The following is a 16,453-nucleotide window of genomic DNA, read 5'->3' as shown; positions in this document are numbered from 1 at the left end:
GGTGCAGTTCAATGCTTTACAACGAGAATACCCTGAAGGGCACATTGGCCAGATTTCAGTAGTTTTTGACTTTTGCTTTTTTAGTACAGAGTACGTCTTCTGGTGCTTTGGATCTTATTACATTATCCTTATCGACAGATTTTCAAATTCAAAGCTCTCACTCCAGTGATATTTATCTTGTTGCCACAAAACTTAAGACACAAATTCAATTCTTGTTCATTCTTAAAACGTCTTGACAAGAATTTAAGCCTGGAGTTTCCTGAATGGCACTATTGTAACTATAAAGTTCATGTGTTAGTGTTCAGATTCTATAAGCTTATGGGAAAAGGGTTAATTTTTTGAACGCCAGTAATTCTCCTTGCAAAGAAATGTTTTTTTCTTAAAAAACAGCATATATGAGACTCTGTTAGACATTGTAATACACAACTTTAAAACTTATGTGTAGACAATTAACCAAATTTCTTTAACATAATTAGATAAGACTCTAAACAAGAATGCTGATTACTAAAACTTTGACTTCTGGGGGTATAAGGTGTCATAATTCTGCAGGAATTTGGCATATAATTTTTAACTTTATTGCTTATAAGGTATGATTCTATGTGTGAGTCACTTAACTGTGTGCCTGTGCAAATACAATGCGATGCTCAAGGTTATCATAATATGAAAAGTAGCAGCAGTGACTTTTGACCTTTAGAGGAAATGCATAGAAAAGAATGGATGCAGAATTATGCTTGTCCAAAGTTGGCTCTTAGTTGAGAAGAAAGAATTCAAGGAAATGTCTCCCGTGTCTGTGTTGTAATCAAGTGGCAGGACAATTACAGCGTGTGAGTTTGTGTCCTTAAGTAAAAACACGCTTTGTGTTTGCATGTGTGTATTTGTGTGCTTCTGTACATTTTTTTTGTAAATCATTCACTTTTTATTTATCTTCCCAGGCTAGTGTTTCATTAACCCTGCCGTGACACAGACTCCCTTTCATTCTCGTCTTACTTTGTCTGCTCCAGCCGCTTCCTCTCTCGCAGCACTGAAGCTTACTAATAAATAAGTGACACCAGAAACAGACCTTTTTCCCTCAGACATAATTAACTGACTTGATGTTTTCAAGGAGAGGAGCTAATTAGGAATGAGTTAAAATTTTCACAAAGAGTACAGATCGTTAATTAATTTTCCACGCTGCCATTGTCGGCGAAGAAAACAGCTTTGTTTACAGTGCAGCGTTTACCTTAGTGGTTAGAGCGGCGTGCTCACCGTAGGGGCACGGCAGCAAAAGGGTTCTGGCTTGAACACTGCATGTGCATTCTCTGTCCGGTAACCTTGTGCCAAAGCAGAGAAAATGTGTGATTAAGACTGTCTCAGAGTCAAATGAATGGATGATGGAAGGCATGACCCTGTGGTTTCATTCAAATAAGATGGAATCAAAAATAATTAGAAATTAAATGATAAAAAATGTCCTGCTGTACATCGATGCTGATGTAGATCCATGACATCCCGACTTTTTCATTTTCTGTGCTCCTTAAAAAACACTTTTGCAATATACTCAAGCTTGTGTGTTTACAGGTGAATTTAGTAGTTTCACAAGTCAAAATTTGCCAAAAATCACTTTCTTGATATAAAGAATAAACAATAAACTCTATTATTTAGGACACTTATAGCATGAAAGTTGGCACTACAAGCACAATCGAACAGGCAGCTTATACTCGCTGCTGTTCTTACTCACTGCAGAACACCAAAAGTGAAGTCATCGCTGCTGCCGTGTGCTGTGGTGTCGCTTCGGCCGTCACGGATGAGCACGATGCGCCAGTGTGTAAACAGGTCTGTGTCTATAGACATCTCTATGATACATTCATGCAGGAGCGTAGGAATACCCAGATGGCACACAGGAAGAATGCTGCAACTTTAAAAAAAGATGAGATGTTCTGCAGAAAAGTGTGGAAAACCTCTGAGATCATTTTGTTTCCTGCTTTGTGTCATGTTTTGGTGTTACCTTATAGAGGGGACTGATTTTTGGACTAAGAGGCAAAAAGTCATCAACATAGTTTGACAGCTAGGCTGGCTCTCTCTAAAGTTAAACCACCTATTTACATTTACCTTGAATACTTTGTATAAATTTCATCAATGTGACTTTCATTAGCTTTTTGTTATCCTCTGTTTACATGTGGAGGGCAGGAAATAGCCAGATGTTGTAGTTGTTCGATTAGATTTCACTTGATCTCATCAGATACATAAGAGTGATCCCTACTTATATCAACTTTACTTATGCTCGTATCTATTATTATCTATTATTTTTAAAAGATGTGTAAGTGGAGTAAAACACTTAGAGTGCTACAAAAATAGGCTCTCTATAAAGATCCCAAAGATTACTATAAGTACTGTAGGTTTGAGGCTTGGACTTCATGGCCCACATTATTTTTCAGAGGGAGTAAAACCTTTCCAGTGCAGATAAAGTCATGTTAAAAATAAACTCTTTCCATAGATTTCTTTTCAGATTTTTTTTCAGTGCCATGTCTCCTCATTATAAAGCCATGATAAAAACAAAAATAAAAAAATTAATGTACATTGCTGTACATCCTCTGTCGTTTTGAGATGGACATCAAAAGTGATCCTTACAAGATTTTAAAATTAGGTCAATTTAGTGCATTAGAAAACGTGATTTGAAATTCTAAGTTTTGATATTTAAAAAATAAAAATTGTTATATATAGGGATGGGTATCGTTTAGGTTTTATCCGATACCGGTGCCAAACCGATACTTTTGAAACCATGCCGGTGCTCAAACCAGTGCTTAAAGAATGGAGAACACAAAATTTGTCCACAAACCTCTCATGTTCAGCTGTTTTTTTGTGACAAGATAACAATGTTAGCCTTTTCTGCAGCTATGGGGCATATATGGTATCACTCTTGGCTGGAAGCAGTGCTTAAACAAAAGGAAAACAGCTAAACAACCTCTCGTGTTTAGCTGTTTTCCTTTTTCTTTGGTCATTTTAGCCTTTTTGGCCGGGGTGAAGGAAGTACCTGCCATCAAACAAGAAGACAGCCGCATGTAGCTATGATGATGTTTGCTAGTTCACCTTACATGCATTAATGTAATAACGTGGTTAGCCTACTCAACGTAAATTACACACGAACAACATTAAGCTACTCACGCAGAGAAGAACGGCTGCTGCTGCATCATCATCCGTCATCATTTCTGCTACACTGGCAGGGCTAGGGGCCAGGACTCTCCTCTTCGGGTTTTTGGGGGATGTTGCTAACTCCGGGTCCGATAACAGGCACCACACCCGCAGTAGATGTGCACGGTGTGAGGTCTTGCAGCAAGCTATCAAATACAGCGCATTTCTCGGCTTTTAAAAAAACGCTATGCGTCGCCAGGTGTTTCATCGGATTTGAGGTGTTACCTCCTTTGCACAGTATCACAGTATCAGCTTGAAGCACTTGTTGCTGCTGAGTTTGCATATTTTGCTGTGAAGTACAGCCAGACTTTTGACCGCTTCGCCTTGGGCATTTTTAATCTGTAGCTCTGCTCTAAAAGAACGTACGTACCTGGACCCGCCTACTATCCTTGGAAACGTAAAATGATTGGCTAGAATCTAACACAGAATCTATCATAGCTCAGGAAAAAAAAAAAGCACCGAAATAAAGCACCGAAATGTGCGCTGTTTTTCGGTCTGGTTACTACCGTTTGTGTCAGAACCGATACCGGTACCCATCCCTAGTTATATATATATATATACACACACTTTCACTGGGCCATTGTTAGAGCTCGACTCTTTTCATTTTCAGCCATTTGCAGATTTGCTGTGCTTGGGATCATTGTCCTGTTGCATGATCCAGTTTTAGGCAAGCTTTATCTCATGGACAGATGGTCTCACATTTGACTGCAGAATACTTTGGTACTAGGGCTGCACGATTAATCGTTAGAAAATTGCGATCTCGATTCATACTTATGTGCGATCTCATTTCCAAATGACAACGATTAAAAAAAAAAAAAAAGATGACGACGATTGTACCGCATTTTGATCCGGGGCGTAATCTGCATGAAAACAAGCGCTCACTCTTCCTGCTCAACAAATGACAAGGGCGGAGCCTTATACCACGTGATACAGAAGCTGTGCCCTGTGATGCTAAAATTAGCAGGGAAAAAACAACGGAGTGCACGTCAGGGATGACGAGAAAGTGACAGGAGAAAATCCGTCCCGGTCAACCACCCAAACATCAATAACGGGAACCTTATACAACGCTTCCCTATACACGTCGAACTCCCGCAGGCACAAAGAAATTACGGAGGCTATCACTAATCACCTGACCAAAGATATGGCTCCCATCAACACTGTGCAAAACGAGGGATTTAGGAAAATGATCAACACCCTAGACAAACGCTACACAGTGCCGTCCCGCGACTATTTTTCTATTGTTGCACTACCTGCTCTATACACGCAGTGTCGAGCAACGGTGGAGATGGAATTTCAAGCAGTACAACATTTTGCAGCACTGACAAAATGTGAGACATTTGTTGTTTTTATGTTTATTTATTGTTTTTATGTTCAGTCTCAACTGTTACGAAGTTGATGTGCAGTTAATAAGTGCAATAAATATTTATACTGTAAAAGAGAATCATGAGAGAATCGTGATCTCAATTCTAAGCCAAAAAATCGTGATTCTCATATTATGCAAAATCGTGCAGCCCTATTTGGTACACAGACGAGTTGACGGATAACTGCACAACTGCAAGGTACCCGGCTCCTGTAGCTCCTATAGCTGCAAAACAAGCCACAATCATGACACTGTGTTTGACAGATGATGGTTTTTTGTGCTGATATGCATGTGTATGCACACGGTGCTGTGCATTATGGCCCAAATCTAAAGGATATTGTTCAGAGTCTTCTAGCATTTTCAGATCCTTAGCAGACCTAAGGCATGGAGGCATGCGTTTTAAACAGGAAGGTGATTTCTCAACAAGCCATACTTGTTTAGTCGTTTTCTACTGCCCAACTGCCAAAACCTCTGTTTTTATAGAGGTGCTCACACTTGGTGAGGATCAATCAATCAAATGCATAAGGACCAGATCATTTTTATTACATCCGAAAATCTTAGAATTTACTTTACTTTTACCATGACTGTTCTCTGTCATGTTGGTTCAGCCAGATCCAAGGTGTGTGAAGAGTTTTTGTAGGAGAACAAGAATCTCCAGGTTTCTGTATTTACTCTACAGCTCTGACAACAACCAAACCAAAATATTTATTTCATGCAGTAATGTTGGCAGTTTAGTATTTAATTGTAAAGCAGTTAAAAGTTTTCAGGACAAGTCTGCAACCTCCTAGAGTCCATTCCACTAGTGCCTCCACTTCTACGGGAGAAGGAGAGAAATTGTGGATGCAAACAAGTTCGGTAAGGGTGAGGCATCTTATGAGTTACACATGGATGTCTCAAAACAGTAAATGTGGCGTGCACTTTACCTCACATTACTGACACCACTATACTTTGGTCGTAAAAGAGGCAGAGACAGTAATTTGTTTGTCTGTGTTCTGGTCTCCACCCGTCTACCTGCCCATTTATCTCTTCAGTTTTCCTCCCTATGTGACGATTGATGGGTTCAGGATGGTAAAATAGACACACAGATAAGGAATTGCTTGTAAGTGTAAATGAACACGCACATGTCTACATCCATGTTCGCTGTGTGTCAGTTAAAGTACATCAGGAGTGAAGGTGTGCTTCTGTGTGTGTGTGTGTGTGTGTGCGCATGTGTGGGTGACAGAGGCCCGAGTCCCTGCCCGTATTAAGAGGACCCTGGCAGCAAGAGATAGCGGCTCTATCTTAATGGCTTCTGCCGCCTGCCACTCAGCCTTCAGACGGAGTCTTCTGCCTGCACGTGTCTCCCAACGATAAAGCCACTTCACACGGTTTTGCGCCTCTCCACACTGGCCTCTCCTCTGTCCTCCTCTCCCTAGAAAGAGGAGAGAGAGGGAGAGAAGAAAAGATGCCATAGGTATTGATATATGAGCTCACCCTGAGACTGAGAAGAGTTTTGAGAGACAGGTGGAGAGAGAGCCTGCATGCGCAATTCTGAAATGTTATCTGATATTTGTGTAAGACTGTCCTGCGATGTAACCTAGAACGTAATATCTGATGCAACAATGTCAATTGTGTAGACCTTCAGAGAAACAATAAGACTTTGCAGGTATTTTTGGATCTGTTTTTTCTTCTTCTTTCTGGTGTCTCTTTGTGTCACTGATACTTTAGTTCTAGTGCTAGTGTTATAAATGTAAGGTGAACAATATAAGATATGTTTTAGTCATTTGTTATTCTACTGGTAGATAACATTGTAACATTTTGTACTGATCCCTTATCAGCAGGAAATGTTTAGTAATTAAATATCCCTCCATAGATGCATCCCTAGCAGGTTCGACAGATATGTTCAGTAGTACTAGACTTTTTGTTCGATGCGTTTTGCAAATAGAACTACATTAATTCTTGTTGACACAGATTGAAAAAGGTTTCCTCTGAGTTTTTGGTCCATATGGCATCACACAGTTGCTGCAAACTTGTTGCACATCCATTATATTAATGCTCTGTTTCACTACATCCCAATGGTGTTGTATTGGACTGAGATTCGGTAACTCTGGAAGCCATTTGATTGCAATGAACTCCCTGTCTTATTCAAGAAGAAACTAGTGTGAGATGATTTGAGCTTTGTGGCATGCCGGAATTATTCAACTGGAAGCAGCCATCAGAAGATGGTCTTGAAGAATGGCAATATACCGAGGTAGGCTGTCGTATTCAAACAATGCTCAGTTGGTACGAAGAGGTCCAAAGTGTGCCAAGATAATATCCCCCAAACCATTACACCACAACCACTGTTTACACAAGGCATGCTTTCATGTTTACACCACAGCAGAAATTGAGGCTTATCAGACCAGGCAATGTTTTTCCAGTGTTCAATTTAGGTGAACCCAAATTGTATCCTTTGCTTCCTGTTCTTAGCTGGCAGGAGTGTCACCCGGTGTGGTCTTCTGCTGCTGTAGCCCATCTACTTCAAGGTTCAATGCATTTTGCATTTGAGATGCTCTTCTGCAGATCTTGGTTGTAATAAGGGGTTTATTTAAGTAAATGTTGGCATGTTGTCAGCTTGAAGTTCTCTGGCCATTCTTCTCTGACATCAGGCAAGCATTTTCACCCAGAGAACATCTCCATTCTGATTCTCACTTTAAACTTGAACTAGTTGTTGCCACGGCATTGGTTGAGAGCGCGTCAGGTGTGAGTAAGGCAGCTCAACTTGAAATAATTAGCTTTGCTTCATTTAACGCAATTTCAAAACCTCAACGTCTGGATAACTCAAGCTGCTATGTAAGATGGACAAATGCCAAAGGTTCAGCATTAAGGCTAGCAGTTCCTTCTTGACCTTGAAAAAAAGAGTCTGTAAGTGTTCAGAAGTGGAACATGAGGTGAGATGATTTCATAAGAAGTACAGCATCGGTTCTTTCAGCAGCTTCCTCAAGACATCTGGTCACCTTCAAGTGACAAAGCTCCCCCTGCAGCAACTGGGGTTATAAAAGCATATAAAAGTCTGGTGGAATTATTATAGAGAAAAACACAATGTGATATTTTTCCCCAAGTTTGGTGTCAATATAATTGCTGATATTACATTACTTCAGTGTAAAATTAGATTAACTATGATGGTTTTTGAAAATTTAAGTTCTATATGAGGGATTTTGTGAGGTGCGGTCTGAGGATTACCCATAAACCCCTTGATAAAATGCAGTATGGTGGTAGCATCAAATGGGTTAACATGTTGACAAAGCTTTAATATAGTGTGTGCTTCTTAAAATGCAGGCCTAGGCTTGCTTGATAGACGAACGCATTGCTGATTTCACTCCCTGTTGGGCCACCTCATCACCAGTTTTAGGGTTTTTAAGGTTTTTCCAAAAATCTAATATGACTAAAATTGATGCCATTAAACTCTGCTTAATTCATTGCATTGAACAGTTCCTCGTGTTCCACCTTATAAAAATTGGGCTTATGGTTAAAAAACATAATAAGTGCATTGGTGGTGCCAAAGTTCCCAACTCTGATTAAAAAAACTGGTGCCAAATTTGAAAACTTTTAATTTTATGTTTCTAGGAGTTGCTATAGATTGGAACGGCAGAAGACGATAAGAAAGAAGAAGCATAAGAGAAGCAGAAACAGTTTTTGTGTTTACACAGCTTTGCAGTTTGGCCTCCAATGATTTTGACTTGCAGATGGGGGAGCAAGAATAGAATGCTTGTGTTGTTCTTTAATGCAACTAAATGGTTGTTTTAATTTAGAAGACTTGTTGGCTGTTCTTTCCAACTCAACCTTTTTTTCTTTTTTTTTTTTCTTTGTCAACATAAGAAGTCCTGGAGGTGCTCTGGCAACTGAGCATACTGCACCTGCTTATTAAGACAGTGTGGTACAGTCAGTGGCCCCAAGATAAACGAGTAAACAGAACTTGAGCTGAAATAATTTTGTCAGCTGTTGTTTCGACTATCTCTCTCCACAATATTTGGCCACAGAAACTGTGGTATAGTTATGTTATCAAAGAGGATCACGTTAATGATTGAAGTGTAACTACACACAGTCTGATGCACTCTTGTTTATCATTGAAATTGTGTACAGCTGCCTACTGAACTTATTTTTAGGATCCTAGACCCAATAATCATTAATCACTATAAAGCAGTCATTTTGAAAGCAAATTATTGACCGTTTCTGTCTTATGAAGAATGGCTGCAACAGAAAAAAGGAAAAGGTAAATGCAAAATTTTGGACAGCTCTTCCCCAGAACTTTGATTCACAGCAACAAAGCACAGGAATATTCAACAATCTTTAGCACGCTCATTTCTCTCCGATTTAAACGCAAACTGTCATTTTCGAGACGCGATCTTGCTCTTTCACGAAAAGCCCTCTTAGGTCCATAACTACTGATTTGCCACATTGTGTCTGATGTGTGTGTCTCTGCATTTGCATAATATGGCGCATGAATGTTTGTGAAAATGTGGGGGTGATGTGTGCGACTGTGTGTGTGTATCTTCGGGCTTTGGGATTGTTTGCTGCCGGTCTCTCCCTGCCCTTGCACATAGTCGGCCCTTAATGCACTACAGCTGTTAGGGTCCCGACACGGGGGCCTCCCATCAACGGTTTCATTGTAATGGACTGTGTGTGTGTGTGTTGTTTGTACATGTTAGCCTCTCTGTGTTTTTTCCCCTTTGGTAGTGAATGAGTGTGTGATACGTGTGTGTATCTGCAGCACAGTGGATGTTTGCTGTATCGCCTGGGTATTTTTTTTTCCTGTCTCTGTGATGGTGTGTTTGGTTCTGTGTGCGCTTTGTCCTCGAAGGGCAGCTCTGTGACACTTTCTTTTCTCAAACATTTGAAACTTAGGAATGACTTCAGAATCCTGTTTTTTAAATCAGCCAAAACAATAAGTTCTGGTCCTTTTGTTTAATTGAATTCTTCTGCAACACACGAACTGCAGGCAGTATTTTGTTATTGGGAGACTGGTTGTTCCTAGAGCACTCTGTGTTAGAGGACAGAGCCTTCTAGGTTGTTTTGGTGTGAGTTGCACAGTTTTGGTGATATTGGCTCTAGACATGTAGGCTTTCCTGCACATAGACTTTACTTGGGCAGGCCGCTGAAGCACATTGGTGATGCAACAAGTATATTTGATGAATTGTGACTGCCCTGCTGGACAGGCCGCTTTTGTCTTAGCCTGTGAAATCCTTGAATAATCCAGCTCCATTATCATGGCCTGCAGGTGGTAACGCCTGGAGCATCAGTTCTGAGCTGTACGGAAACTCTGCCGAGAAACTGACGGTTCATGTGCCCCTAATTCCTGCTCTCCAGCTGCAGTCCAAGACAGAGGTGAGACTGATTGGAGAGGCTTCCGCTTGTGTCGGTTGGTTATATACCTGTAAGGTACTCAGTCTGCATCTATCTATGATGGAAGGCTCATACTGGAGACACAGTGTAAACAGTAAGGATGTTCCAATTGAGTCAGCTGTAATGCTAGCTAGCTGTATGCTTCTTTGAGACGGATGTCGATGAAACTGCTCCGAACAAATTTTGTGGATTTTTAGATTAGTGGAATGCCAGCTGCTTCCTTTATATCCAAGGGAAGAGAGATATTTCTACACTTCTATCTGCACAACTGGGGAAACTTCCAGTAAAACAACCTAAATAACACTTCAGGAGAGAGAAAAACAAAGTTGATTTTGTGGTTGTCCCTGAAATAAAAAGAAGAAAAGTTTATTTTTTCACAAATGCTTTCTGTGCAAATTCCACAGAAGGCTTTTTATACATGACGCTCGGGTTGGCTGATTGCTGTGCATTTGCATTGTCCCTGCAACATCTTATCGACTATATAATACATTGTCAAGTCAAAAATTAATCTCAACTAAGTTCATGGCAAGTGAACTCTCATAGCTGCTGTTGGCCATGGCTATTGTGTGAGTGTTATTCTCATAAACATGTATTGAAAACACAACAAATATGAGTCTTATCCTCATTCTCAAAGTGTTCTCCAGCGGGGACAGAGAGCAGGCTAAAGAGTGTGCCCAGGTCAGCGCTGCTCCGTTATGTTGACCAATTGCTGGCGACTCAGACACATAATGGAGAAATTAAGTTTCTGTAATGCACAAATGAGGTTATCATTGGTTTTGCAGCTGTTCACGGGGTCAAGGAGAGATGCCGTTTTCAATCGAGGCTCAATTTAGTTGGGAATGTGATTAGATTTAGTCCTGTCAAAGCAACCTGTTGCTGTTAAAAGGTTATCTAATTATAAAGTCACGGTGTTTCTGTCATCTACAGCTTGTAAAGACATTACCGTCCATTGGCGGTATCTGTTAAATTTTGATGGGTCAATTAAGGTCAACTTTGTATTGTTTCAGATGCTATAAAATGCTGTAGTTTATATAACACCACTGCCATTGCTGAAATCTTGCCTATTATACCCAGTGTTGTTGATAATCCAAAGAAGCTAATATCTGACATCTGTGTTGAGTTGCTGGCTCAAACTTTTTGTATAAAACATTAATTTCCGCATGACATTTTCTCCCCTCTAAGTAGCTTTGTGTTTGGATAAAACCATCTCATAACATTTACTGGCATACTATATATACATAAAGTAAACTAAATACTGATGGATTCATTTTATGTTTGCATTTGTTCGCATTAATTTACAGAAAACCCAGAAGTAGCAGTGTATTTATAAAATAAATGAAATAATAATGTGTGAGAGTAGGATGAGCTAAAATCTTAAAGAGAGGCGATTCACAGTAATGTGGTGACTTAAGACCGTAGGGAGCCAGGAACATTTACTGACTTTTCCAAAATGGGTGAAATAACTAGAAGTTTCTTTCTTTCTTGTCCTCGATGTCAGCAATTGAAGGGACTATAAATGAGTGTGGAAGATATCATTGATAGACACATGACAGGGTGATAAATGCATTAGAGGACTACTATGTAACCGCTCCCTAAAACATCTGCCTGTGGCTAATCATCAGCTACAAACCAATGTGCAACAAGTGTATTGCTCCCTTTACTCGCAGGTAGCCGCTGCAATAGGTGCCGCCACAGATAATAACGCCATGTTAGTGCAGATATGGGAGGAGAAGAAGTCAAAGCCAGAACCAAAGAAATTGCAGATGACCCTAATATGGGCATCTTATTTTTGGGGGATTTAGCTGTAACCACAGAAGCCCACCTGCTTTTCAAACTTGCTGTTTCTGATGGACAGCCAATCAAACAGAAGCTGCCTTCAAGGATGGAAGAATCGAGCTTGTTTCAGACATAAATTGAAGTGCAGGACTGAACCAATACTGAATATTAGTAGTAGTCCAACAATAGAAATCTAGAGTTAGTAATGAGAACATAATTCACAAGAAAGAGCTTAAGCATAATGTTTTAGAAAACATTGAAGGGTACATTCAAAGGTCATTCGCAACCCCCTGCCTCAGTTTTATTTATCTGGATCCTCACCCGAATTTAGTGGGTCTTCCTGTGTTTGTGCTCCACGTCTCCACCAATTTTTTTTGTTGTATTCAGATCAATTTAGAAGTATTTTATCAGCATGTCAGCTTATAAAAACAGATTGCCAAAGTGTAAGGATACAATTTAGTGAAGTATCCCAATAACAGGAAATAAAGAACGTGAAATGATACTGAACTGAGTAAATATTATACAGATGAGGTAAGAAGCTCTTGTCCCCTTATTTCCAGCTGTCTTTACTCTGATGTCATAGGTCAAACTGCAACCATCCCTGAAGTCAGCCTTTATTTTAATCTGAACTACCGGTACACACCTGTAAAATCTGTTGACAAAATCTGTTCACAGACAGACAGGCAAATAAACACAATACTCAGTACTGCCTTTGTGGTACTTCCTGCTGCAGTAGGTGTTCCCCGGACCACATTTTGCTTTTATAACACAAACGCACACACACACACACACACACAAACGCGCGCACGCACACACACACACACACACACACACACACACACACACACACACACACACACACACACACACACAGGCAGACAGACTCGCAGATGGCAAATGGGTAATAAGATAGAAAAAAATATATAGTTGCATATGTCCAGTTTTTACATTTGTAACAGTTCTAGGGACTGAAAGTTAATTTTTGATCCTGCATAAGGTAAGAGGACTTCACTGACCTTGAACTACTTCTTTTTTTTTTATGTAGTAATGCAGTCTCAGGCTTGACTTTTCTATATATGTTCATGGACAGAAAATACTAAAAATACAGAGAATAAAAAAGAAAACTTAACATTAGATCTACTTTCACACCAACTGGTTGAAGTCAAACTGCTTAGGAATATTGCTTTTAAAAGAGCTACCAAATGGATGTTGTGAAAGGCTGTTTCCAGCTGTTTCAAGTCAAAAATGAGCTTTTGATTTCATCACTACATCTTAATGTACTCTCACTATATTAACAGCAGTGTGTGTGTGTGTGTGTGTGTGTGTGTGTGTGTGTGTGTGTGTGTGTGTGTGTGTGTGTGTGTGTGTGTGTGTGTGTACACACATACAGTAGGTGTCTGCTTGTCTACAGTAGGTACAGTGACAGGGCTTGCTTTCCCTCCTTCCTCTGTGTGTGCCTCTCTCAGTGTCTGAGTGTGTATGTGTGTGTCTGTGTGTGTTAAAGTATCACAGAAGTGGCAGTCTGTCAGCTCTGCTTTTCTCTGTGCTCCGCAGAACAATAGCTGGATTGGCCGTGTGTGTGACACGCAGACCACACACCCTTAATAGTGACTGACAGCACTAAGGGCTGCAAGCAGCATGCACCACTGATGCACACATACACACAGGCATTCGTGTTGTACGCACACCTAAGGACATAATGGTTTTAGTTGATTGGTGAAGGTTTCAGTCGAGTTGCATATGTGCATTGTGTGATTTGAAACTGTGCGCGTGTGTGCATGCGTTCATTCATGCATGTGAGCGTCGGCATATGTTCTTTTGGAAGTGTTCAGCTGTCTTCTTGTAACGAGACTGTTCTCTGTGGCAGAATGAAATGTCTGTATCAAAGAAAAAGGAAAATGAAAGGAAATTAAAGTCACTTAAGGGTTTTATTTGTTATATTATGGCCATGAAGACAGGCGCACTCTGATTGGCTGGACGATAGAAGTCATTCGTCAATACCTGTAGTGCATATCCTTGACATTATCCCCTACATCAATTAAAGGCAAAGAAATATTCTAACATTATGTTGATGTTAATAGCAACAAATGTTAGCACAGTAATACATGGAAAGGTCAAGATGGTACAAACAAAGAGATGGGTGATTAAAGTAGACTACTGGTAGATATACATCTCTTTTAAAAGAAACTTGACTCATTACACAAGTATGCTGGGTCTGAAGCAGAGGTGAGAAAATGTGCTTTGGACTGTGCAAAATTGTTGGATTGGGTGGTGGATGTGAGTTGTATGCATCATGCTTGGCCCAGATGACAAAAATTAGCTTTTAAATGCATATCAAAGGAATAACAACTTAAGAGATGGCATAGTGCTCAAGTACGAATGCAGGTGTGGTGAAAAGTAAGACTGGTAGAGGACACAGCAGTAGTATTAATGTCATTTAATTTTGCTTTTTGACCTGTAGTGTAGGGAAGTCAGTACTCTGAAATAATTCAGACACTTAAGTGTTGGGGTACCTCGTATTAATCTCGTTTCAAGGTTTATTTCACATCCACTGTTCTCTTACTTTACTCTGTTAGCATGGCCAATCATGTCAAAAGCGTGATGTGAATCAAAGTTGAGCACAAAACAGCTTCACTTTCCTAACACGGTGGAACCAAAGGGACAGTGAAAGAGGCTGGGACAAGACAAGATAACCAATTAAGCACGGATGAGTCCACAGCATTGGAGTAGGGATAATATGAAAGCAGAATGTATACATTCAGTAAGAGCATTAGAAGTGTGTAGAAGTGTTTAATGGCCCAAACTGAGTTACTCATTTGTCAAACTTGGACCAACTTCTTTCTGTAGAACTCTTGTGTAGCTTTTAATATTAAAGTAAAATAAACCCAAACGAAAAGGTTGCAGCAATGCAGTAAAAGTGATTAATTAAGGTAAGTTAAGTGAATTTTTGTTTGCGGTGTTTTTCCAGAAGAGTTGAAAATGATTACCTGTTAAATGCAGTTAATGCTCAGGATTTTCTGTGTGTGGCAAACGACTATATAAGTTCCCAGTAGTGCAATTTAAACCTGGAAAAAAACCCGGCTAGCATCACGTTCAGACGAGGCGTGTAGTTTGTTCTATTAGGTGTCATGTCATTAATTCCCTGCTTATTGCATAATAAAGTGTATGAGGGCTTGTAGTGGTCCTATCACTCTGAAGTGTGTCTACATGATCTGTAACTGAGTGTTTGAACAGTGTGTGTGTGTGTGTGTGTGTGTGTGTGTGTGTGTGTGTGTGTGTGAGAGAGAGAGAGAGAGAGAGAGAGAGAGAGAGGGGGCAAGAGAGAGATGGACTTGTGGAAGGGGGCAGCACTGCTGTGCATTTACGCTGAGAGATAGATGAGCCCTCTGGTCAAACAGCCCCTCCCCTTTGCATACACGCATACACACACACACACACTCTCTCACAAACCCCAACACACACAGTCATGCACTGAGCGAAAGAGAAAGAGACTGTGCTTCTGGCCCTTTAAGAGCAGAGCATAGATCTCACAGCTTACAGCGAGGGAGGGAGAAGAGGAGGGACGGAGGCAGAGCGAAAGAGAGAGAGGGAGGGTGTGAGGCTGAAAGTGTGTGAGTAGAGAGAGAGAGGAACACAGAGAGAGAGAGAGAGAGAGAATCAGCAGTGTGTGTGAGGTTGAAGGATCACTTCTATCCCGTCTTGTTTTTGGGAGACTAACCTTGTTCATCTGAGCATTGTGGGACTGTTTTATGTTGTTGTTGTCGAGAGAGACGGACCCTTACTCCAGCATGCTCACTGAGCCTGAGCTACCTCAGGAGTGTAACAGGTACGTGACGCTTTCTCTCTCACACACACGCACACAAACACAGACATACACACGTTCACATACAGATGACAGAGGGTGAGGACGGAGCGGGATGCAGGCAGGGAGGATAGGGGTATAAAGCAGAAAGTTGCTGTGTGTGAAGAGAAGACTCGGACTCCGTGCGCGCGTGTGTGTTGAGCAGCTGTCTCAGCGAGTCCGCTGAGTTTGAGTCTGGAAGAGTGTGTGTGCGTCTCTGTGTTTGTGTGTGTGTGACAGTGGGAGACGGTAAGGGGGGGAGACTTGATGATTGACTGCTATGCTTCTGGTATATGCAAAGGAAACGTATATCAAGCAACATATGTGTACGCGTTTGTAACAACAGTGAGAGAAAGGACTCTTTCTTTCCCCCTCCTTTGAGTTTACTGACTAAAGTTCTGTTCATTCAAAACCTTGGTGTGTCTGTAAGAGAGAAAAAGTAAACTCAGAGGTGTGTGTGTGTGTGTGTGTGTGTTAAAGTCAGAACGTGTGCGCCGTTCCTCTCATCATTTCGTCTGCACCACTTACTCACCTCAACTTCTACTCGTGCGTCCACTCGCAACTCCTCCTGTAAACCTAAACCAGCCTAATATATAAGAAGTTGATCTGAGCAAGTCAGAAATAAACTCAACATTTCTTCTTTTTCAAACACTAAATTGTTTAAAAATAATCGGCCAAAATATAGAAATATGCCATCCTGTATTTGAAGTGTTTTCACTCTGCCCCGCTTCCCTTTTTTTAAAGTTCTGTTTATTTGAGATTTATTTTTCACTTAATCCAAATTCATGCAAACCCTTAGTAATCCTATTGTCAGTCTCCATGGCAGTGGTGTTGTTTTTCTATTTTTCCCCCCTTGCCTTATGCTAATGTTAATTTCAATGTTGTTTGTGCAGGCCTGCTTCATTTAGAGGTGTCAACCCTCTAACCTTGCCCTTTCCCAACACTGTCAA

General features: G+C 40.6%; 1 protein-coding gene across 9 annotated transcripts in view; it reads left to right on the top strand.

Annotated features, from left to right (window-relative positions):
- The window catches only part of sox5 (SRY-box transcription factor 5), a 161,903-nt gene that overhangs the window by 58,423 nt on the left and 87,027 nt on the right, over nucleotides 1–16,453 (top strand). For 4 of the 9 annotated variants that reach the window (XM_085386801.1, XM_085386800.1, XM_085386796.1 and 1 more), the window contains exon 1: nucleotides 15,231–15,488. The exons of 1 other annotated variant lie outside the window; for it this stretch is intronic. In XM_085386801.1, coding sequence (XP_085242927.1) covers nucleotides 15,412–15,488 — 77 coding nt within the window. In that variant the 5' untranslated portion in view covers nucleotides 15,231–15,411. Of the gene's footprint in view, nucleotides 1–15,228; nucleotides 15,489–16,453 lie in introns of those variants that run through there. 4 more of the 9 variants (XM_085386799.1, XM_085386797.1, XM_085386803.1 and 1 more) reach the window with 2 other exon arrangements.

This window comes from Rhamphochromis longiceps, linkage group LG17 (assembly GCF_057381845.1).
Source record: "Rhamphochromis longiceps isolate RC_006_pf linkage group LG17, R_longiceps_female_GT1.1, whole genome shotgun sequence".
NCBI classification, from domain to species: Eukaryota; Metazoa; Chordata; class Actinopteri; order Cichliformes; family Cichlidae; genus Rhamphochromis; species Rhamphochromis longiceps.
The sequence above is the reverse complement of the archived record's forward strand: the minus strand, read 5'-3'. Positions and strand labels throughout refer to the sequence as shown.